Below are 23,072 nucleotides of genomic sequence, written 5' to 3' on the forward strand. Positions count from 1 at the left end.
GAATGTATATGTCCCAATTTGTGTCTGGTGTCTTTTGGATTAAGCTGGTGACTCAGTGATATCTGAAGATTATCAGATGGTGTTCCTTGTTATGTTGTGAGGATGTCCTAACTAATGTTAGAACATCTTGTGAAGTGGTGTCTGTTCTGGTTAGAAGAGAGATTGACACAGAGTGTGGATGTGTTCATCCCAGAGGGTTGAACAGAGGGGGTGCTCTTGAAGACATGAAGATGCGTCTTATGTTTTTCATTCATCAAGTGGTCTAAGTTCTCTTTGAATCAAGAAGTATTTGAAGGTCCAACTCTGAGGTGTTGGATATGTTCCTGTGTGATCACCAAGTATCAAGAGGAGAGTTGGATGTTCATGACAGGGGGAGTTATATCCTTGTGCTGCAAGTAATCATCAAGCTGGTGGTCTATGTGTTCTCAGATAACAAGGCATGGCACCTTGTTAGCTATTGGGATGATGTGGTGCATGTCAATGCTGAGTGAGCACAAGAATGTCTGACCGGATGTCATGACATTTCCTGGGACAATAGTTTTCCTTCTGAAGCTCACAGTCATTAGGAAATATGGATGTGATGTGTCTAATTATGATATATCAGAATAAGCCTGAGTGCTACAGTTGTGTGTTACAGGGGGAGTAACCATCTACTGATGTGTGGGATTTTGGCTGTAGTGGTGCCTGATGTCAAGTTTCTACTAGAGGTACGAAAGTGGTCTTAGGAAATGTTGAGAGGAAGAATAATTGAAGAATGCAGGCAAAAGCCACGTTGAATGTTAAGACATCACGTGCAACGCGACTGACTGCATATAGGGAATAGTCTTCATGCACTGGAACTGCTGTTTTGGAAAAGAAACAGTCAAGAACTATAAAAGGTATTCAAAGATAGTCTGAGATTTTGTTGGTGATTCTCTGACTGTTTCTTAGCAAATATTAATGAATCTTGACCAAGCATTTATTCCTACCGTTAATTCCTAAGCACGGGCTGGACTATTTAAAGGATGTAATAGCCCTCTTCTTCTCACAAGAGAAACACTCCATTCCCTCTAAATCATGGGGTATGTTAAGGTTTGGGCAAACAACGCCTGGATCTGGTTTTGTGAGGGGTTCCTTTACAAATGTTTAGCTAAAAAGGGGGAGAGAAATATAGCCCTGAGAATGTACCAGAAGCAAGTAAGATGTGGTAGCAAGAAGAAGTTGGCTTCAGGCACAGAAGTCAATAACTGGGCATATCACTTGTGTCTTGTGATCTGAGTTAAGAGGACAGTTGTGTCTTGTGATCTGAGTTACATTATCTATGTACTCGGCATTACATATTCTTCTGGAAGCTCTACCGGTGAAGGGAAGGGTTCTGATGCAACTGATTCTTGTACCTCTACTTCCTCATGTACACCAACTTTGGTGTTTGTGGTGGTGTAGACAATGACAGAGATGAAGAGCATACCCATATTGGGATGTATTGTCCAGTGTAATGTTTATTTGTTTTAGCTAAAATTTACCAAAGGGGGAGATTGTTAATACCTTAGGATTGGCATTAATTTTGTAAAACAAATAATGTAATCATCTCTATTGTTTTAATATGTTGGGTTGAAGAAGTTCAACATCTGGACCAACATGTCATGTACGATGTCACGACATCATGTCTGTGACATCGCACATGTGTAGAAAACTGAATTAATTAATTCAGTATATATTCTGGGATTAGTGAGGATATTTGGTGAATATCCTAACTCCCATGTGGAGGTCTTAAAAGACTCAATCAGAATATATATAGGCTCAAAATAAGGAGATATATATATGGAGAGATTTTAGGATTGAAGACCTTGATTGTAGCAGAAAGTTTCTGCTGACTTTGTAACAGCAAAGAACAAGTTTGTTGCGATTTCTGAAGGCCCAAATCCAGTTGGGTGATTAGGTTATAAATAGCATATTGTAACCTAGTTTTTGTAAGCCTCATGGAATGAAGATTTAGGGGTGTGTGTGAGGTAAACCTCCCAATCTGTGGGAAGGTTACCATGTGTTTCTCAGTGTTCAAAACTGAGAGTATTTGTAACTCAAAGCCTGTAGGCAAGAGTTGTTATGGTCTTGAATGAAGCTATGAAGCAAGTTCAAGTTGTTTTAACATTACATTGTATTTGTAGTGATAGGAATGGAAACTAGAGGTTTCTATCTAGGAGTTCCTAGGTATAGATTGCATTGGGTAGGGATTAAGTGAAGAGTTGTAAACGGGGGAGTTTAACTCTGAATTAATACTGCTGATAGTGGATCTTCTTCCTGGCTTGGTAGCCCCCAGATGTAGGTCATGTTGGACCGAACTGGGTTAACAATTTCCTGTGCTTGTTTTCCTTCTGCATGTTATAATCCTTTTGCCATAACTCAGCTGGTATTTCAGTCTGCTTATCAAAATAATAACAGACCTGGGATATAGCCTTCTGTTTAAATGTCAATCAGAATGTTGTGACATTCATCAGTGACAACATATACTGAATAATATGCATGTTGGTTTCAGTTCAGTATTTACTTAAGTCTGGTCTTCACGAGGATAACAGACCTGGCCAAAGGATCATTGTAAAACTGTCAAACTGGATGTCTTGACAGTTGTTCCTGTAGGCTGATACTGAGGTAGAGACTGGTTGGTCTTTTCACAGTACAACAAATTTAGCACTGTCCGTTTTCAGGAACATAACAGAATCAGCATATGTTCTGGCTGTCGAACTGAATGTTGTGACATTCATTCTCAACAGCATGTGCTAAAGTGTAGGATGATTGGTCTTTTTGTTCAGTATTTTTCTCTGGCTATTCTTTAGGAATCCACCAGCTGAGCTAAAATCCAGGAAACCAACTACTAACCTACAATTAATGAACCTAACAAATAGTCTATTTGTTAGCAATCTAATAAGTGGAAATTAGATTAACGTGTTCAACCTTTATTTTTGGAAATACATGTACAAGGCCAGCAAACTGGAATAATGTAACAGTTGATGTTCAAATCACTATTGAGACATCTTGTTGATGACTGTGTAGGAAAATAACAGAATTTAGTGCTATGGATGATCTCTGCTGAGTCTTTCCACCAGATGCACAGAACTAGGTGTTCCTCCATTCTAGGGTGATATAGAAGCAGATGTCGTGACATCTGTGAACGTGTGCATATTAGTACAGGGTTTAATAACTGTCTTGAGTATTAGTTACAATGTTGGATCAGATGTCATGACTTGGAGTAGAACATCTGAAATCTGACTATGCCAGAATTTCAATATTTTTATTGACCGGCCTCAGATAGGTGTGTCTACTACATTAGTCCGCTTACGATTGCTTAACATAGCGCTACATTGTCTTATGACAAGCTAACATAACTTCCACCAATTACTAACTTTAATTTGAGCATTTAATTTCTTGCCCTTTACTTTTAATTCCGTTTATTTCTTGCTCATTTATTCATATTGCTTTTTATTTTGCTCACTTGAGCATATATTTTATGTTTATGTCATTTTTCTTTTGCTCATTTGAGCTCATTATTATATATAAATATATTGTGGGCTTGTGTATGTTTTGTGTTTGTTTTATGTGAACCCAATGCAAAAGGAGAAAGGACTTAGAATTAGGACTTACCTATGCTTAAAGGAGTTCAAGAGCAACTAGGCCTCATGCCTTTAGAATGCTAAACTTGTTGAGGAGCAACTAGGCCTCATGCCTTTAGAATGCTAAGTTTCAAAATTGATCTCAAAGGACTTCTCATCCAAACTTATTCTTTGTTCATTCCTCTTATTGTGTTTGTGAACTTTTTTATGTTTGCTCTTGTGTGATAGGGATCCTACCTTGAGATTGTGAAAGAGGACCATTGTCATGAGTAGTCAAGTTAAGAGAGACAAGCCAAATGGAGATCCTAGGAGCTTGAATCCAAATTGTTTGATTGCTCGAATGTTTGCTAAGTCCAAAGGAAAGGAGCATCTTGAATCATCTTTATGATTTCAAGAAAAGGAACTCCAATGGTTTATCTTTCCCCTCTTATCTTTTGTATGCTTTAGGACTAGCCCTTCTCTTCTTCTTCTCACTCTAACCCAAGCCAAAAATCTTTTTCTTCAAACTTTGACTTTATTTCAAACTAGAAACCTAGGCCTTATGCCTTTGACTTTTCAAAACCATTTTCATCAATACTCATTGTGAATAAATCTTAATCCAACTTTGACTTTATTTTGCAAATAAATCTAATTTGTAAATATAAATCACTTCAAGTTGTTCTTGTGGTTCCAATGGCCACATTTGTTAAAACCTTTTCATAAACATTAGTCATAGGTTTGAGTTATCATAGTGGTTGATGTAAACCTTACCTCATCCTTAGTGATTGGATTATAAGTCTTCCATACTTATTATAGGGTTAACCCCTCACTAGTATGTTGAAGCCTTCCTCACATGGTGGATTGTTGGTTTAGGTTGAGTTTTCTCCCTTTGATAACAAAAGACCTTAAGGCTTTTGATCAAATCAATTCACCAACTTTTGAAATTTTTACCCCGAACTACGAGGTTTTGATCCTCCTTTGTGATGGTACGTAGGCAATGGGTTCATCCATTCAAACAAAAAAATTGTAAATATAATCTATTCTTTTCTCATCCCCCCCAATCTTTTGTACAAATATTTTCACAAATACCAACCTACAACACATATTTGCAAAAAGGGTTCCCTTAGAGTACTAAGGATGTTTTGAGTGCGTAAAACCTTCCCATTTTATAAGCAACCCCCTTACCCAGATCTCTGACATTTTTATTATTTTTTGATTTGATAAAACTTCTTACTTGGCTTTTGTTCGCTTTTTAGCCTTTCCTTTGGACAAATAAAAGTGCGGTGGCGACTCGAATTGCATGTTTACTTTTGGTTTAGTCAATAAACCTAGAGGTAACGAAAACCCCGCTACAGATAGCTACAACTTTTATGAAGACACTTTTCTCATTTGAAGCTCCTATAAAAAGTTAAGCAAGGTGGAATATTGAGACATATAGCTTGACACTTAGAAAACTTTTGATATGTCAATTTTTTCCAAACTTCCACCTCAAATTTCTCCAAGTTCCAAGCTCCAAATGAAAAAGTGTTCAACATCAAACTTGTTCCTCTTGATCTCACCTTTCCAAAGCGCTAAAATTCATTCATTTTGGACTTGAAATGCATAGGTTGCGCATGGCTTAAACAGGCTGATATCATTTGGCATGGATCCAACTTCAAGCAACAATTCACATGTGCCTTGCAATCTAAGCTAACTCCAACACATCTGATCATTCATTTTGGACCTTCAGTTATCATTTCATGGGTCTATGCGCGCCCATGCAGCTTTGCATCATCATTTTTCCAATTTTGGAAAGTGGAAGAGAGTGTGCAAATATCACATGATTTGGCTATATATAGAGCTGCATTTGCTCAGGATTAACACACACATTGCGCCAGCTTTGATCCCCCATTGAAAACCCTTCACTCTTATAGGATAAACCTGATAAATTCATTTGAATTTGAGCTTTAATCTCCACTGTTTTGGAATTCAATTCTCCAAGAATCCATTGCTTCTAAACCTTTCCATTCCTCTCCTGCAAGCAATTAGAGTGAGTCCAAGTGCAAGCAAGCTCAAGATCCATCAAGATCAGACCTCCATTGAAGGTAATTTGCAGAAATTTTCAACTCTTCGATTCTCTCAATTTATTGCTCAATTCCATTAATTCTTTGGTTGTCTGAAGTCCTACCAATGTAGGCAAGAAGATTGAGTTGCTTTGAGGCCAAATCGAAGCAACTCAGTTCATGTACCTCAGATTTCAATTCCACATATCTCTTAATATATTTGGAATTGGAGTAATTGGAGGTTAGATTCGAGCTCAGTGCCATTTTCTATTTAAGATGATGTCCTTGTTTCTTTTTTTGGTGATGGTTTATCTTGACCAGTCCGGTGAGTGCCACCGGAGAAGATGACCGGAGCTCTGGCTCTGGCGATGATCTGGACAATCTCTGAACCATAGGATCCATCCTCTACGTTTTAATCTTGATCGTCCCTTGTGAATACCATTTGTGCCACGCAGTTGACTCAGGTCTTTGTGGAACCGTGTTTTGGATCATCAGATCTGCCACCTCAATTAATGAGGGAGATCTGATGGTCCACGTATTTTTGAATTTTTGATATTTTGTTTTAATTGCATTTTCTTCAATAATTCATATTAAATTCAATATTGATCCAAAAAATATGGGACTTTCACCAAAAAAATTCAAATATTTTTCTCTTTCACATTCTGAATTAAAATTATTTTTTGGATCATTATTAATATTTTTCATGAATTAATTGATTTTTCATTTGTTTTTAATTGTTAAAAAATATTTTTAAATGTCCAAAAATTATGAAATTTTTTCTCCAAGGTTCTTTGACCTTGTTTGACCTATGATAAATCTCATGGCCATTTTCTTTAGTGTTTTGATGAGATTTTAGGATTTGGACAAAACATATTTGAATTAAATGCATTATTTTATTATTTTTAATTGAATAAATGCAATTTTAATTGTGTTGACCATTTGTATTGACTTGTTTGAGTTTATTGTTTGTTGTTGGGTCTTGGTCAAGGTTGATTTGACTTTGTCAAGTTAATATCATTGGATTTAGGGATTGATGGAATGTACATTCCATCTCCCAAAATGAATGAATGATATTAATTTGGTAAAAGTCCTCCTTTGACCAATTTGTGATCTCATTCATCCCTTTCCCTCTTCGTCTAATTCCCCTTCTTCATTCATTCATTTTCACTTGGCCAATGACATCTCAAAGTCCTAATGCTAGTTGATTGAAAAATTGACATGAGTATGGATGAGATTAGGCCACACCTTTTGCATATTTTTATGTGTGGTATGTTTCATGAGCATAGTTCATAGTACTATGTCTCCAACATGCATTAACACCAAAAGTCTATTGCCCGACTTCAAATAGTTGTGACTTCTATATAAGTCCAATTACGATTGCTTAACATAGCGCTAAATTTGTGACACAAAAGGCATAAGCATTCTAGTTAGTGAGTTTGTAAGTCTCCCCTCTTCCATGGTATTGTGTGGAAACTTGGTCTTCTTTTCTTCCTTTGGAAGATGTTTTGGCTCAAGGATCCATGATTGTGGCAAGTGGGTTGAGTGTTCTCCAAATAATGTCTTGAAATGAAAAGCAAAACAAAACTAACCTCTAACTTACTAACTATTGACTTTTAATTTCAAGCTTTTACTTTAATGCAATTTACTTTTAGCACTTTATTTCATTTGTCATTATACATATCATTCTAATTGTTTATGTTAATGTAATTTTTACTTTGTCCATTTGGACCATATTGTGTGATGTATTTTGTTTGTGTTGTTTTGTTTGTTTGTATGGTTTTTGACCATTTAATGTACATAATAAAAACAAGAACCCTAAAAAACTTTTGAGTGGACTGTTGGTTTAATCTTGAGCAAATGGACTTAGAATCTAGGCAACCTTCCTAAGCTAATGGACTTAGCCAATGCCAATTTGTGAAGAACCAAGTGCTTGCAATTTGAATTTCATTTGATACATATTTGAAGATCTCTCTAAGACTCATCTGCAACATGACCATTGTGAAACTGTTTATTTTGAACCTGTGACTTGTGGAGTTCATCTGTTGCATGGGCTATTTTGAAGAAGATCATGAAGTTGATAAGCTTGGATGAGGCCATATTTATTTGATGCCTTGCTCTTCAAGATAATATAATGGTGCATTTGTGTGTTGCTTGAATCTAAAAGTCCAAGGGAATTCTGGGTTTCTATTGACATACTTGTCTATTGGATTGCTACCCACTTGGTCAGATCTTTTCAACTTTAAACTTTTAAATTTGTGCACAGGATAGTCTCTTCATCTTCTCCCCATTTCTTTAATTTCAAAATCTCCCCCTCCATTTTCAAAATCTTCTTTGTGTGAACTATTTTGTTCTAAACTTTGACCACTTTTGCAAAAAGATAGAAACTTTGGCCTTATGCCATTGCATTTTCAAACTTATTTTCTTAAATCAAACTTGTAAATAAACTTAACTATACTTGACTTAAACTTTCAAAAAGCCAAAAAGAACTAACTCATTCAAATCATTTTAGGCCTTTGTGCCCTTCAAACTTAAATTTTGTTAAAATCAACATACTCATTTTGAAATTTGTAGCACGAACTACGAGGTTTTGATCCCTCATTTTTATGTTGGTACGTAGGCACGAGACCGAAGGTCTTGTCAAACACAAAAAATATAACTAATGAATTCTTTTCTCATCCCCCCACTCTATTTGTTTTTAAATATCACTTTGTACAAAATACATTTGCACACAAAAAGGGCTCCCTAGGAGTACCTAAGACACTTTGGGTGCTAACACCTTCCCTCTATGTAACCAACTCCCTTACCTGTGATCTCTGACTTTTATTAGTTTTTATTTGAAAACTTCTTACTATTTGGGTTTTGTTTGTACTTTCCCCCTTTTCCCTTGGAAACAATAAAAGCGCGGTGGCGACTCTTGTTAATTGATCTCTAGCTTGTCAATAGCTCGATGATCATGAATTTCTCGCTACAAATGGCCATGCATAAAAGGTTATTGAATGAATCCTAACCAAGCAAGAGAAACACACACCAATGTCATGAAGGAGAATCATATGAAATTAGGGTTATGTGGGTACACAAAGGGCATGAGACGTGATTAGAGTTTATGGAGCCATGACCAAGTGAAGATCCCCAAATTAGTGTTTTGTTCCACCAAGAAGCAAAAATGAACCACCAATGATGGGCACAATACACAAGCATCAAGGGCCACCTCCAATTAGGATTTGATTGATTGAACCACCTCAAGTTGCAGAGAAACCCTAGTTTCCACTAGGTGCAAGCACAAAGCTTGAAATCGATGATACTTGTCCTCTTGTATTGGACCATGATTATGCAAATGAAATGAATGACGATGGGGATATGCAGATGATTAGGGTTAGTGACCTAGATGAACATTGTGAAGGGTATGGTGAATTTTGGGGTATGACACTCGTGATTTCAATCAAGTTTTAATTCTGATTCAAATCAATTCAAGCAGAGCCAACAGAAAAATATGGAAAAACTGTCTAACTCAAATCAGGTGTAAAGTCTGATTCGAATCAAATCAAGCAGAGGTGACCCATAATTGCCTGATTTGAATTAAGTGTAAATTCTGATTCGAATCAAAGTGTTTGAAAATCCATGGTTTGCTTATGTCCAAAGTGATTTGAATCAAGATGTATGCTTGAATCGAATCAAACACACACAATCTCAATTTTTCATAATTTTCAGAAGACTTTGAGATTTTTCAATCCACTTAATTTGAATGAATAACACACATGGTTCTTATTCCACTGGCTCATGCAATTAACTAAAAGCATCATGGTCAAGTTCAAACATAACTATTGTTTTATGCATGCTAAAGACGAATCGTTTCAAACATGATCTATAGAGGATGTACAATCATGAAGGAGACTCAATAAACAAAAGAAAATGAAAATAAAAGCAATAAGACAAGCAACAAAACCACTATATAACGGTACTCCCCTGAATATATATATATATATATATATATATATATATATATATAATATATATATATATATATATATATATATATATATATATATATATATATATATATATATATATATATATTTGATTGAGTTTAGAGAGTCAAAAAGAGGTATTACTCCAATTTCCTCATCAGAGATGTGTAGTAGGAAAGACTCGTTCCCCCTTGATCACGAGGAGACAATTTTTTCTCATTGATTGATTACTGTAGGGACATGTCACAATCCACATTTAATAAATGGATGGATGATGAAGTCAATTCAGATAGATCAAGCCCAATCTAGATAACCTACAACATTGCTTTTGGGCGACTTGCGACATTGCTTCTGGATGACCTATGCGCTTGCTTCTGCGGCCTATGACACTCGCCCACGACTTGCGACATTGCTTCTGGATGACCTACGCTCTTGCTTCTATGGCCTGTGGCACTCACCCCTCGTCAGTGCATTTGATTTGTCTTACCCTTATGTATCATCTCCTAAGTCTTATATATCGTCCTAGTGCTTAGCTTTTTAAAACATATTCTCATTATTAATTTATCTTTTAATATTAAAAGCAAATAGTATTAACTATATTTATATATAAAATAACAATTTAATAATATTTGTTATATTATATAATAAATATATATATCTAAAGACCGATGGAGTAATAAAAACCGCACCCAAAACACCATCACATGCAACGCACATGCAATACATTGCAGAAACAGACAGATAGCCAGAGTGGAGTAAAGAAAGGTTTTCATTTCTCGGGCAACTACCAGGGAGTTCCTTCTGGTAAGAAACAAGGGTATTAACGTAATAACAAGTAACTAATCAACTATTACCGTCTTCTATGAGTTTCCCATTAAAGAAAATGATTGCGCCGACAAGGACAATTTGGGAATTACAATTTCACATACAAAAAGAGGTCGGTTAACACGTCCCTTCACTTCGTGTTGAACCAACGTCCCTCACCTTACCTTACCATACTTGCAAACAAACACAACAAAAAATAGCATAAAGATATAAGCTACGGAACGAACGAAACTAACCACTATTAGTTATTTAATAATAACACACCACCATCTCTCATTCTTCTTCTTCTTCTTTCTCTCTCTATGCAAAGAATAAGAATAACAACCACTTATTCATTTTTCATTATGCCCAGTTCTTTTGCATTTTGAACTGAAGTTGGAATTGAACCGAATTGAAGCGATTTTTGTTTATTAAATAAGTAAATAAATGACGTGGAAAAGTAGAGGTGAGTTTTCTTCTAGAAGTTTCGTATCGCAGAAATGGACGCTTTTTCTCTGTCTTGGTAGTTTCTGTGCTGGAATGCTCTTCACTAACAGGTTCGTTATCTCGTTCCATATTTTCTCTCAGTTTTTTTTTGTTCTTGTTGTGATTTTCAATTCGGTGATGTTGGATCTTTATAAGGCTTTTTGTGTTTGATTAAGTTAGTTATTAAGTGATTTTTTAAGTGATTACTTGATTGATGTTGGTGATTTTTCTAATATGTGTTATAGAAGAATTGGATTGAGATCTGGAATTATGGAGTTTGTTGACACGAATTGATTCTGAATTATGCTAATTTTTGGTTTATGTTGTCTTTTTATTCACAAGTCAACTCTGGTGTTTGATTGGTCTATCTATCACCTCTTTCTATGATTATCAATTTGATGAGAGTTTTAATTTCTGATTCAGTTCTCATTACTGTTTTTTTTAATTAATCTATTCATATGTTTAATTTATGTTTTTTAGGTAAGAAGGGAAAAAAGTAATTACTATATATGTTAATTGGAACTTATATCACACTTGGAAAAAATAATTACTACTTGATATAAAGTGTTGAGCATATTGTTTTTGCAATCAATTGGATTGTTATTGTCAGTGTAGTCAACAACAGCCAATAGTTCTCACTATTGCGAGCGGAGGGGAGGCCGACCGCTACGGTGCAGAACCCTATAACCTCTATAGGGTAAATAGTGGGATAGCGGAGCAGGGTGGTTTCCGGTCCGGAGCGGTTTCTGGTCTGCTGTCCTTTCTCCTCTAAAAAACTGAAATTGCCCCTTACACTTGCAACATTCTAAAGATAATTTTGGGTTTTTCAATTGAATTCGAGCTGAGACTCAACCTTAACCTTCTTTCATAGTCGATTATACACTTCAAAAGTCATGTATACTCTTTGATTTATGAATATTTTAAGACTTGAGTTATTTGTTTAATTTTACATTAAATATATGTTTATAATTATTATATGTAGTTTGTCCAAAAAGTGATCAAATATAGCTATCATCCCGCTATCCCACTTTTGTGGTAGACCGCCCCATGCCGCTATCTGGGAATGAGTACTCTTGTTATTGTGCTACTTTTTTTTAATGAGAAATGTTAATATCATAACAGGATATGGAGTATTCCAGAACAAAATGGACTTGCGAGACCAACAGCTGCAGAAACTGGTAAATCGGATGTAGTTTCAGAGGGTTGTAATTCCAGAATCGTAAGCATACATTTCATTTTCTTTACTTGATAAAGATAGTATGTTTTATTTTATGTTAATATTCTGAATTTTCTATATTCTTTTCTTGTGTCTATTGGCCTCCAATTTAGTTGCAAGAGATGGAAATGAGGCATGAAAATAGAGATATGTATAGCGATGATTTCAAGGGGCATAATTCTATACAGTAAGTTATATGCAGTTCTGTGCAATGATTCAAATGCAAGTCTAATTAATTTTGTTGTTTTGTGTGCCAAATTAATGCGAAATTATTGTATTGAATGTAGAGCTTTGGATAAAACTATTTCAAGTTTAGAGATGGACTTGGCTACTGCAAGGGCTGTTCAAGAGTCGGTACGGAGTGGTGCTCCTGTTTCAGAAGATATAAGGATGAATGAGTCGTCGGGTAAGAGAAAGTACCTTATGGTAGTAGGTATTAATACTGCATTTAGCAGCAGGAAAAGACGAGACTCGGTTCGGGCTACATGGTTGCCACAAGGTTCATAATTTGATCCTATTTCCTAAAATCTTCTTCAATGATTTTTATGCCGATCTAAGTATTTTACTAGTTAAAGTTTGTGATGATTTGTTCTTTTGATCACATGGAAAATAGGTGACAAAAGAAAGAAGCTAGAGGAAGAGAAAGGCATTGTCATTCGCTTTGTTATTGGACACAGGTAACTATCTCATATTTTTTCAATCATTTTGTTGCATAATATTTTCATTGATAAGAGTTATTGTGACAAATCGTAATTTTGATCGGTTTTCTCTTTTTGATGTAGTGCTACATCAGGAGGTATCCTAGACAGAGCTATTGAAGCAGAGGACAGAAAGCATGGAGATTTCTTGAGGCTGGTAATTTGACATATTATCCTTTTTGTTTCATTGCTTTTTCCCTCCCCCATTTCCCTTTTCTCATGTTTTACATGACATCTTTTGAAAAATCGCAATACTGTCATTGGTTTTAAAGCAAAACCAAAAAAAGCGCTGAATTTAAGATGTGTATTATACTTTGTTTATGTAGAACCATGTTGAAGGATACCTTGAATTGTCAGCAAAGACAAAGACATATTTTGCCACTGCTGTGAGCTTATGGGATGCTGACTTCTATGTCAAAGTTGATGACGATGTTCATGTAAATATAGGTATTGAAGTTTTAAAACTGTGATCATCTCTAACTATACATACAAAGCATTACGAGTTGGAATTTTTTTATTAACAATGCTCCTTCATAATCATCTTAATATCCTACTCAATCTTTTTCAGCTACATTGGGAGAAACTCTAGTTAGACACCGATCCAAACAACGGATATACATCGGATGCATGAAGTCTGGACCTGTCCTGTCTCAAAAGTGAGAAATCCTTTCTTTCTTTTTTCTCTCTGTTTCTATTGAATGGAAGATTTCAGACTCTCACTATTAGCTTCTTACATGCTTACTTTCTTGAACAGAGGGGTAAGGTACCATGAACCAGAACATTGGAAGTTTGGCGAGTCAGGAAACAAGTATTTCCGCCATGCCACAGGGCAGTTGTATGCTATTTCAAACGATTTAGCAACATACATATCTAACAACCAGTAAGTTCTACTACATCAAAGAGTAAATTATTAAACCACAACAAATCAATGTGCTAATCTTATGTTGTATATGCTATTACCAGTAATGTTCTTCACAAGTATGCCAACGAGGACGTGTCAATAGGAGCTTGGTTTATTGGACTTGATGTGGAGCATATCGATGATCGGAGACTTTGCTGTGGCACCCCTCCAGGTGAATACATTTTTCTGTTAACTTATGGAAACAGCTTATAGCTTATATAAAAGAAGCTTATAGATTGTAAGTTATTGGGTTTCCATTGTTTTCAGATTGTGAATGGAAGGCGCAAGCAGGCAACATTTGTGTTGCTTCATTTGATTGGAGCTGCAGCGGTATATGTCGGTCTGCCGACAGAATAAAAGAAGTACATAGAAGGTGCGGTGAGGGTGAAAATGCTTTGTGGAGTGCCTCTTTCTAGGAGGAAAAACTTTGGTGAGTTCTTCCTAACTCAGGAAGATTATTACTACCACCGGCCACGGCAAAGGAATCCATCGATCCTGCAAGATTTTTCTTTTTTCCTTTTTTACATATTTTTGTCGAATATATATAGAATAATACGAGAAATTAAGGTGGAGTAAGAGAGTGTGAAAGAGAGAATGCTTGCTCCATGGATTTTCTACATTTTAAGAAGAGATTGTCCATAGTTGCAGCTAGAAGAGGACACAGAAGATAATAAGTACACATTCATTCTTTGATGCTTGAAGGGCCGTTCTGTTTGTTAATATATTTCCATGGCTGTCAAGTTCCTAATAAATATAATTTGGTGGCTGTTGCTGCCTTTCCTTTTGCCTGTAATTGATTATTTATGTTTGGTTGAAATTTTGAAATGACTTAATTATCTTTTCTTAGTGGACACTTCTGTTGCTTAAGCAATTCCAGTGAGGAAAACTCACAGACCTGACCCCACTTAACCATTGTATCAATAGTCAATCAAATGAACTCTAACTACATTCATATGACACTTACAAAATGCATTTGGATTTACGTTTAGCGTGAACCAAAATTGATTCTAGTTAAAAGTGAATCGAAGGTAAAGTGATTCATATTTGAATAATTTTTTTGTAAAATTAATTGAACGGTTTAAAATCAAAAACTACAGATCATAACTTTATGCGAGATCAATTTTGGTTCAGAATCAATTTTGATTGCTCTAAACATGAAATCAAACCTATACTTAATATATACTAAGTTCAATAAGCATGTTTTTTTTTCTTTAAAATATAAGATTTTTAATATTTCTTTAGATTAACAGTGAGTATGGTGAAATCAAAATATGTATAATTTCAGCTGAAGTTACACATTGAGCATTGAAGTTTAGGCAAAATAAATATGATTAAGGTTGGAAAGATGATAGATAAAGTGATAACAAAACCAACAATTGTAATATATACAATTTAAAAAGTACAACTATTTATCAAACCAAAAACCAGAAGTATGAGAAAAAGTTGCAACTTAAACCTTATCATAACCAGAAATAAGACAAAGGGTATCATAACTAGAAGGTACAAAAATGGTAGTAATAGTTGAACTGTTTTCCATTTATTGTTCTTGGTATAAATTCATTGCAGCAAGAAGCAGAAAAAATGCTCAGAAGCCGTTATTAAAATAGTAACAATGCTGCTAGAGTATTGTACTCAAATTGTACTCAAAGTTTTGTTTTAGAATAGGAAAAAAAACTATAATCATGACATATAAATATATCTTTTTAGCAAATTTCAGTTTTGTCCCACTCTGAAGAACTCATGCAACTCAGCAATTGCCAAATAGAGATATATTTAGATTAAAAAAGTAAAATATAAGTGATTATTTTCTTATATAAGCATAAACTGGTTCATCAAACTCTGTTTATAATCATTGAAGCATTTTTTAAGTACTAGTTGTGTTATCTAGAGCGGTCTCTAATTCTAAGAGATACATTTCGCTATACATTAACCATTATAAAACAAATAAATTTTTTATTTATTACGATCCAATCATGACAATATTTTATGAGTCTCTATTTAACAACAGTTTAATCGTGATAAGTATTAGTCTTGACGCGATAAACTATCTTACACATTTTCAAAGATAATCCTATGTATAAAAGAGCAGAAAATAATTCCTCAAGCTTCAAGAAAAGATAAGAAAAAAAAAAGATTCTAAATCAAATTTTTATGGTCCTCACATGTATCATTTTGGCCTAAATTATATTTCTTAATTCATAAAAGAAATACTAAGAAATGCGAGAAGAATAATCTTACCTTCTTTGTTCAACCCAAAAACACAAACAGAAGAATCACTCTTGACAAGAAGCCTCAAGGGTGCGGAGAGGACTCGTGATATTGGCACGGCTCAATCAAAAAGCTAAGGCTCGGCATACTCGAGCCTTACTTTCTTATTGAACCGGACCAATATCCCGTTGAACTTGTTCTCTCTACCCATTGCATCCATCTATCTGCCATAACACAATAACAATCAAGTTAAGTTAAGCATAAAATAATAAACTCATTAGAATAGCCTCTTCATTTTTCTCTCTCTCTTATTCTAAAACTACTAGTACAATGTACCATTGACATATATAATAAACATTGAGTAGTGAGTGAGGAAGATGAATATAAGAGAGCACAAAAATAATGGTGATGTAGTGAAGAAATAGCATTAAAGAAGTTGCATTAAATTTTCAACCACCAAGTAACTGAGGAAGTTGGAATATTAATATAAAGAGGGTACAGGAATCGTGAAAAAAGCACAGAGGAGACAAATCTGTAGCTTTAAATGTGATGGCATTTATGGATTATGGTGTGAAACGATAGGGGATGTTGGTTTCTGTTCAATCAGCATTTATGTATCAAACAGTGACAAAAATAAATAAAATGAACCTTTTTTTGCTTAATGGGTTATGTTTATAGAGGACTAGTATTAGCTCGTGAGGAAAATATAGCATCATGCCCAAAATCTCTCATGAGGCATTTGGTAGGTTCAGTGATTATCACTAAGAATACGCAATTGATATAAGTATTGTCACATAGGGGTGTTCGCGGTGCGGTTTGGGCGGTTTTGACGATAAAAATCATCCGAACCGCAAGAGAAAAAACATGCGGTTTGGCTTGGTTCGGTTGACTTTTAGAAATAAAATCAAACCAAACCAAACCAAACCAAACCAATGTGGTTTGGGTTGGTTCGGTTGGTTCGGTTTTTTATAATATTTTTATTGTGTCATACATACACCTATAGAGAACAACATAATTTTATATTTAGTCATTCATACATGATTAAATAACATCAAAACTCATCATATTTAGACAAAAATGTTTCATTCAATATACAAAAAATTAGATTAGACAAAAGTGGAATAAAATACATATATAAATAGTAACATAAAATAATATCGAAGACATTATAATAAAACATAAAAAACATATGAGATGGGAGATTAGAGAAGATGAAAAAAAGAACATAAGAGATGCGAGATTGAGAAGAAAGGTGCGATAAAAATCTAATTAAAAGAGAAAATAGTAACATAAAAGATGAAAAAGAAAGAACATAAGAGATGACTTATTAGAGTAGAATAGGCGAAACCTACATGGAAAAGAAGACGAGAAGAATGTGTGATACTACTATGAGAGATTTAAGAAGGTTGAAATTGAAATCCTAAGCGTGAGTAAGAGAAAATCGTTTGTAATTGTAAGGTTAAGGCATACTAGGTTTGATGTGGGATAAGTAAAATTTGGATTGTAACATAATGCGGTTTGGTTTGGTTTGTTCGGTTTGCAAAATACAAACCGCAAACCAAACTAAACCGTGCGATTTTGTTAAAAAATGACCCAAACGAATCCGAACCAAATGTGGTTTTTTGCAGTTTCGGTTTGGTTTGGTTTGGTTTGCGATTTTCTACTGGGTTGGTTTGGTTTTGAACACCCCTATTGTCACATGGTTTAGATGCCTGTGTTTTTTTTTGCTAGAAATAAAAAAAAAGTTAAGTGAATATTATTAAGGTATTTGGTTATGGAAACTAGTTGTATCAAAATAAGGTAAGGAGTTTAGGGTTATTTTTAGTTTCGAGTTTTCTTTTGGTAATGGGCTTTTACTTAAGAAGGGGATATGGAGAAATTTTAAATTTTAAGATATGATTAAATAGGTGGAAAAGCAACACTAAATATAGATTATATGAGTTTCTTCGATACCTTTAAATCAATATAGTTGTGTTATGGTGTCAGATATGACTCCTAAAAAATAAAACAAAATTTCAATTATATTTAACATGTGATCATATAGGTGAAAAAAGCAACACTAAATATAGGTTATTTGAGTTTCTTCAACATGTTTAAATTTAAATTGGCACAAAAACCGTCATGCAACATGGCCTTTGCGTGTTAAAGCAACATAGTTGTGTTGTGTGTCAGTTATGATTTCTTAAAAACAAAATCAACTCATAAAATTTTCAATCTTATATGTTACTATTATCTTCTTCTTTCCATGGAATCTTCGACAAAGATAGCCGGAGAATGACGAATCCGAACATTGTTGACCTAGAATAATCGACCCTCCAATATCCATGGATTTCTCTCGAGCTCACATCCTTTTTCCTAAAACGCCTCATATCCCTGCTAAACCCAAGCTTGTTCAAAGCAAACCTAACCAATCTTTTGTGGAAGCCCTTAGAAATGTTTGCAACATCCCAACAAGTCAATTGCAAATTCCATGTATTAAGGGTGATAAAATACCCATATCAATACTAGAAGAATAATACCTAATTGGGCTAGGTTCCTGCGAGCATAACCTACGCGGCATAATTTTGTGGCCAAAAGGCTCCTCCCTTCTCACGGTGGTTCAACTTCGAGCAAAACTAACAACATTATAGAGCTCAATCGCAAAGTGGGGCATCACCTCCCTAGATAAGGGTTTTTATGATTGTACATTCTATCATTTATAAGATGTTAGAATGGTAAGATGCATGCCTTCATAGATCTTAAACCCTGATCTGCATAAACATGGTAAATTAAACATGAATTCAGTCACAACCAATCAGTTAATCAATATAATCGATATCAATTTTCATATTTAAACACAACAACAACACATCCAAAATAGAATTACAGAATCCTAATGAGAGCAAAGACCTCTCTTCTCTACCCTATCACACAATACACCCATAGTGAAAGTCATCCCCCCTACCTTAGATTGCCTAAAAAATTCAGAATGTTCAAGGTTATCCTTCACTCTTTCTTCCAAAAGTTTGTTTTCACGTGCTGACAACTCTAGGTTTCTCTCTAATCCTTTTTATTCCAAACCTAATTATTTCAATTTTTCAAAAATTATATTTTCCTCCCCTCATATTATTTTCTCTCTCTTCTTGTTCTCTCTATTTTCTCATTATACCAAAACAACCCTAACTCATCTAATTCTCATTATTTCTCATTTTATTTTAATTAATTAATTCATTGAAATAATATCAATTCTTATTATTTTAATTATTCTATTTATTCTATTCCTTACTGTCGCATTACGCGAAAAACCGGCGGGAAAAGACACAGAGCCGCCACCGTGCGTTATTTATCCCAAAGGAGGGAAAGGAAACGCTCGAAGTAAACCTGGAAAGGAAATGGTCTTACGACCAGAGATTGCTAGGATCTGGAGTCGGTTATGCGAAGGGAAGGTATTAGCACCCCTACGCATCCGTCGTACTCGACGGGATCCACGCTCAAAAGAATAGAATAAGGTTGCTAAAAGAAGCTGCTCAAAACTGCACAAAAACTAGAATAACACACAGATGAAAGACGGAAGAAACGGAGGTGAACTCGGCAGGATGTCGCATCCTGGGCCTACGTAGTTTGTCAGACACAAACATCAGAGTCGACGTAGTTCGGGGAAACGGGAAACGTGCTCGCTAGGATATCGCATCCTATGCATACGTATCTTCTCTAACCAGAGTAAGAATCAAAGCACTCGTAGCTCGGCTGACGCACGCCAAACAAACACAAACACAAACTGGAAACGGAATGCCAATCGCTGGGCTTACATCCAACTCCACAAAAGAAACACAGGAAACCGAAGGCCAACCGCTGGTCTTACATCAGACTCCAAACAAAGAAACGCAAACAGGAAACCGACTGCCAATCGCTGGGCTTACGTCAGACTCCAAACAAACAAACACACACGGGAAACCGACTGCTAATCGCTGGACTTACGTTAGACTCCAAGCACACACACAAGAAGAAGAATGGTCTCGATTGCAACTAGGGCAAGAGAAAGGGAAGGTCTCAATCGCAACGAGGGCGAGAGAACAGGAATCAAAGTTAGTTGTTAGTCAAACTCGACAAGATATCACATCTCGTGCCTACGTATCTCATCTGGGCATGAGAATCAGAGTTGCCGTAGTTCGGCTAAACTATTTCTATTTGTTTTGGTGTTTTTTTAAGTGAACAACGTTACTACGCTATCTACCGGATGCTCGACCTTGGGAGACTTACTCACCTGAAGTAGAAGGAGTCAACGTGTCCTTAAGAGGGGATAAAGTTGGTGTGCGTTTTAGGAAAGCTCACGCAAGAAAGGAAGTCCTAGACGAAGGAACCGTGCTACCTTAATTGACATGCAACCGAGAGACTATGCAAAGTCTAGCAATCCTAGGGGATATAATCACACCACACAAACACATACAGCATGAAGTAAACACACCAACAAGGGGCTCAAACATCAAGGCTGGGCTTTAGTCAAGGGGTCATATCAACCTCGACAAACAAGCCAACTGGAAAGGTATCTGAGGCTCTTAACCACTGACATTGACCGTCAGGGTGAGCAGATGAAAGGTGATGAGGGTAAGACCTCATGGCTCTTAACCCGGGCCTGAGTGAGCTTGACTCAATAAAAGTGTGGGGATCCAGAATGTGGGACCCTACTCCACATGACTGACTCTGGACAATGATCTTGGGTGTTTATTCAAAATGCATCAGCACGTAATGCGAGCAAGATGAATGACTCAACTGAATAGCAGGGGATGGATTGCACATCCCTTCTATCTGCCAATTGCCTCTTCACTTAGGAGGACTTGAAGTGCAAGGCACAAAGATAAACAAGCACAAACATTGCCTCTTAAGGAGGGCTTCAGACAGGTGCCTGCCAAAGATAGCAGGTCTTCCAGACTACATGAAGTCAGAGGTCACTACCTGGGTGGTATGCCAACCATAAGCAAAGTCCTTCATGCATTGTACCCATGCACAAGTCCTTCATGCATTGTACCAAAGATAGCAGGTCTTCCAGACTACATGAAGTCAGAGGTCCTTCCAAATGGTATCATGCATTGTACCCATGCACAAGTCCTTCAATATTGATCCAAATGAGATGATTTTGGACTTTTTGTAAATATGGGATCAAGGGAAACAACTTTCATGTTGAACACTTTTACATTTGAAGTTTGGATCATGATGAATTTTGAGGTGGAAGTTTGGGAAATCAAACATATATGAAAATTTTCTAAGTACCAAGCCAAATGTTCACTTCTTCCACCTTGAATAACTTTTGCTATGGGCTTAAAATTGAAAGATTTCCTTCATCAAAGTTTTATATCTTTAAAACCTATTAACTTTGGTCACAAATTTGACCTCATTTGGATTTGGAATGAAGGAGTTATGCATTTTAGAAGTTGAGGAAAATCACTTGTTCAATGGTAGTGGCCCAAAATGACCTATAATCTTTCCTCTTGGCACATGCATTTTAAAGTTGAACTTGAACTTCCTCCAAAAATAAAAGTTGAATTAAACATCTTGGATTTGATACTGGAATTTTAATAGATTTCATCTCATAAAAAATGAGCAAGTTATGGTCTTAGGAAGTTGACCTCCTAACTAGGGTTCATACAAAATGACCTATAATCTTTCAGCAGAAAAAACGACCTTAAATGAAAAACTAGATCTTTACTTAAACATGAAAGTTGTTTTTAATGTCATAAGGAGTAACGTTTCTCTTGGAAGAATTTTCATATGACAAAAAATTGTAGGAGATAGGGTCTAGGGAACTCCAGTTTTTACCAGTTGACTTTCTCTGGGAAACCACCATGAACCATTTTGCTAGCTTGAGATTATCTTGATATTTTGGACTCATGGAGGATTATATATGTTTAAGATGATGTATTATGAAGTATCCTTTGAAATCTTTGATCAATTGATGAAGAAACTTGTTGAGGAAGTCACACAAGATACCCAGATGAATTAGGGTTTCCAAGGCCAACAAAACTTCAAACTCTTGATGATTTCTTGATCAAAATGATATGTGAAGATCATAGGGACCCATATATGATGTATAAATGTGAACCATATCTTATTCTCTTTGCATTGAGGGTCTCAAACCCTATATACGAGCTTGATGGAGCATAGGTGAGCACACACACTACCTATAAAAGAGTTAAACTATACATTGACATATTTTGATATTTTGGTTAGTAAATAATGAAAAACAAAGTATGATACAATCAAATGTACTTGGTTATCTCTCCTAATCCAAACCCAATGAATGAGGGGTAAGGAGGATGCCAAGTTGTGATCCCAAAGCTAATGCATATGATGAGATAGCATGAGGGATCTTATGATCAAAATTGGGGTATTACACTTAGTTGAAGGGGATTGTGCTTTTGATAGACACATTCCATGTTGCATAGGTGTGAATCCTTTCTTGGAATCATGCATATGAAAGCATCTCAACACTTTGTCTATGTATGTACTCTGACTTAGGCCAAGGAATTTTTGTGATCTATCTCTATAGATCCTGATTCCTAATATATAGGCTGATTCACTTAGGTCCTTCATAGAAAAGCATTTCCCCAACCAAGTCTTTACTTGTTGCAGGGTAGGGACATCGTTTCTAATGAGTAATATGTCATCTACATATAATACCAGGAAGACGATCATGCTCCCACTAACCTTCATGTAAACACAAGGCTCATCTTCATTCTTGATAAATCCATATTGTTTTACTATTTCATCAAAATGAAGATTCCAGCTTCTAGAAGCTTGCTTCAATCCATAGATTGATCTCTGTAACTTTCATATCTTTTGGGCTTCTTTTGGTATGTCAAATCCTTCAAGTTGTGTCATGTAGACATCCTCAAGAAGATTCCCATTAAGGAAAGCAGTTTTGACATCCATCTGCCATATTTCATAATCATAATATACATTGATATCAAGTAAAATTTGAATAGATTTAAGCATTGCAACTGGTTAAAAGGTTTCATCATAGTCAACCCCATGAATTTGCTTATATCCTTTTGCAACTAGTCTTGCCTTATATGTATGTACCTTCCCATCCATGTCAGTCTTCTTTTTTAAGGCCCACTTGCATCCTATAGGGTTAACTCCTACAAGACGCTCTACCAAGGTCCAAACCTGGTTTGTGTACATGGAATCCATTTCAGATTTCATGGATTCTAGC

General features: G+C 35.6%; 1 protein-coding gene across 1 annotated transcript; it reads left to right on the plus strand.

Moving 5' to 3' along the window:
* Positions 1 to 10,283: 10,283 nt before the first annotated feature.
* On the plus strand, positions 10,284 to 14,511 carry LOC127102018 (probable beta-1,3-galactosyltransferase 2). Its single transcript, XM_051039436.1, has 11 exons — positions 10,284 to 10,931; positions 11,983 to 12,079; positions 12,190 to 12,263; positions 12,364 to 12,575; positions 12,690 to 12,753; positions 12,859 to 12,931; positions 13,101 to 13,221; positions 13,343 to 13,430; positions 13,529 to 13,654; positions 13,738 to 13,847; positions 13,943 to 14,511. The coding sequence occupies exons 1-11, from the start codon at positions 10,822 to 10,824 to the stop codon at positions 14,089 to 14,091; spliced, it is 1,224 nt and encodes a 407-aa protein (XP_050895393.1). The 5' UTR covers positions 10,284 to 10,821; the 3' UTR covers positions 14,092 to 14,511.
* Positions 14,512 to 23,072: the final 8,561 nt, after the last annotated feature.

This window comes from Lathyrus oleraceus, chromosome 7 (genome assembly GCF_024323335.1).
Source record: "Lathyrus oleraceus cultivar Zhongwan6 chromosome 7, CAAS_Psat_ZW6_1.0, whole genome shotgun sequence".
Taxonomy (NCBI): Eukaryota; Viridiplantae; Streptophyta; class Magnoliopsida; order Fabales; family Fabaceae; genus Lathyrus; species Lathyrus oleraceus.

What these genes read in the sequence shown, in the direction of transcription:
- LOC127102018 (XM_051039436.1), top strand. Translation starts at nt 10,822, where the DNA reads ATGACGTGGAAAAGTAGAGGTGAGTTTTCTTCTAGAAGTTTCGTATCG. An exon ending in GGAATGCTCTTCACTAACAG is followed by an intron (nt 10,932 to 11,982) that starts GTTCGTTATCTC and finishes ATATCATAACAG; the next exon opens with GATATGGAGTATTCCAGAAC. An exon ending in ACATACATATCTAACAACCA is followed by an intron (nt 13,655 to 13,737) that starts GTAAGTTCTACT and finishes TGCTATTACCAG; the next exon opens with TAATGTTCTTCACAAGTATG.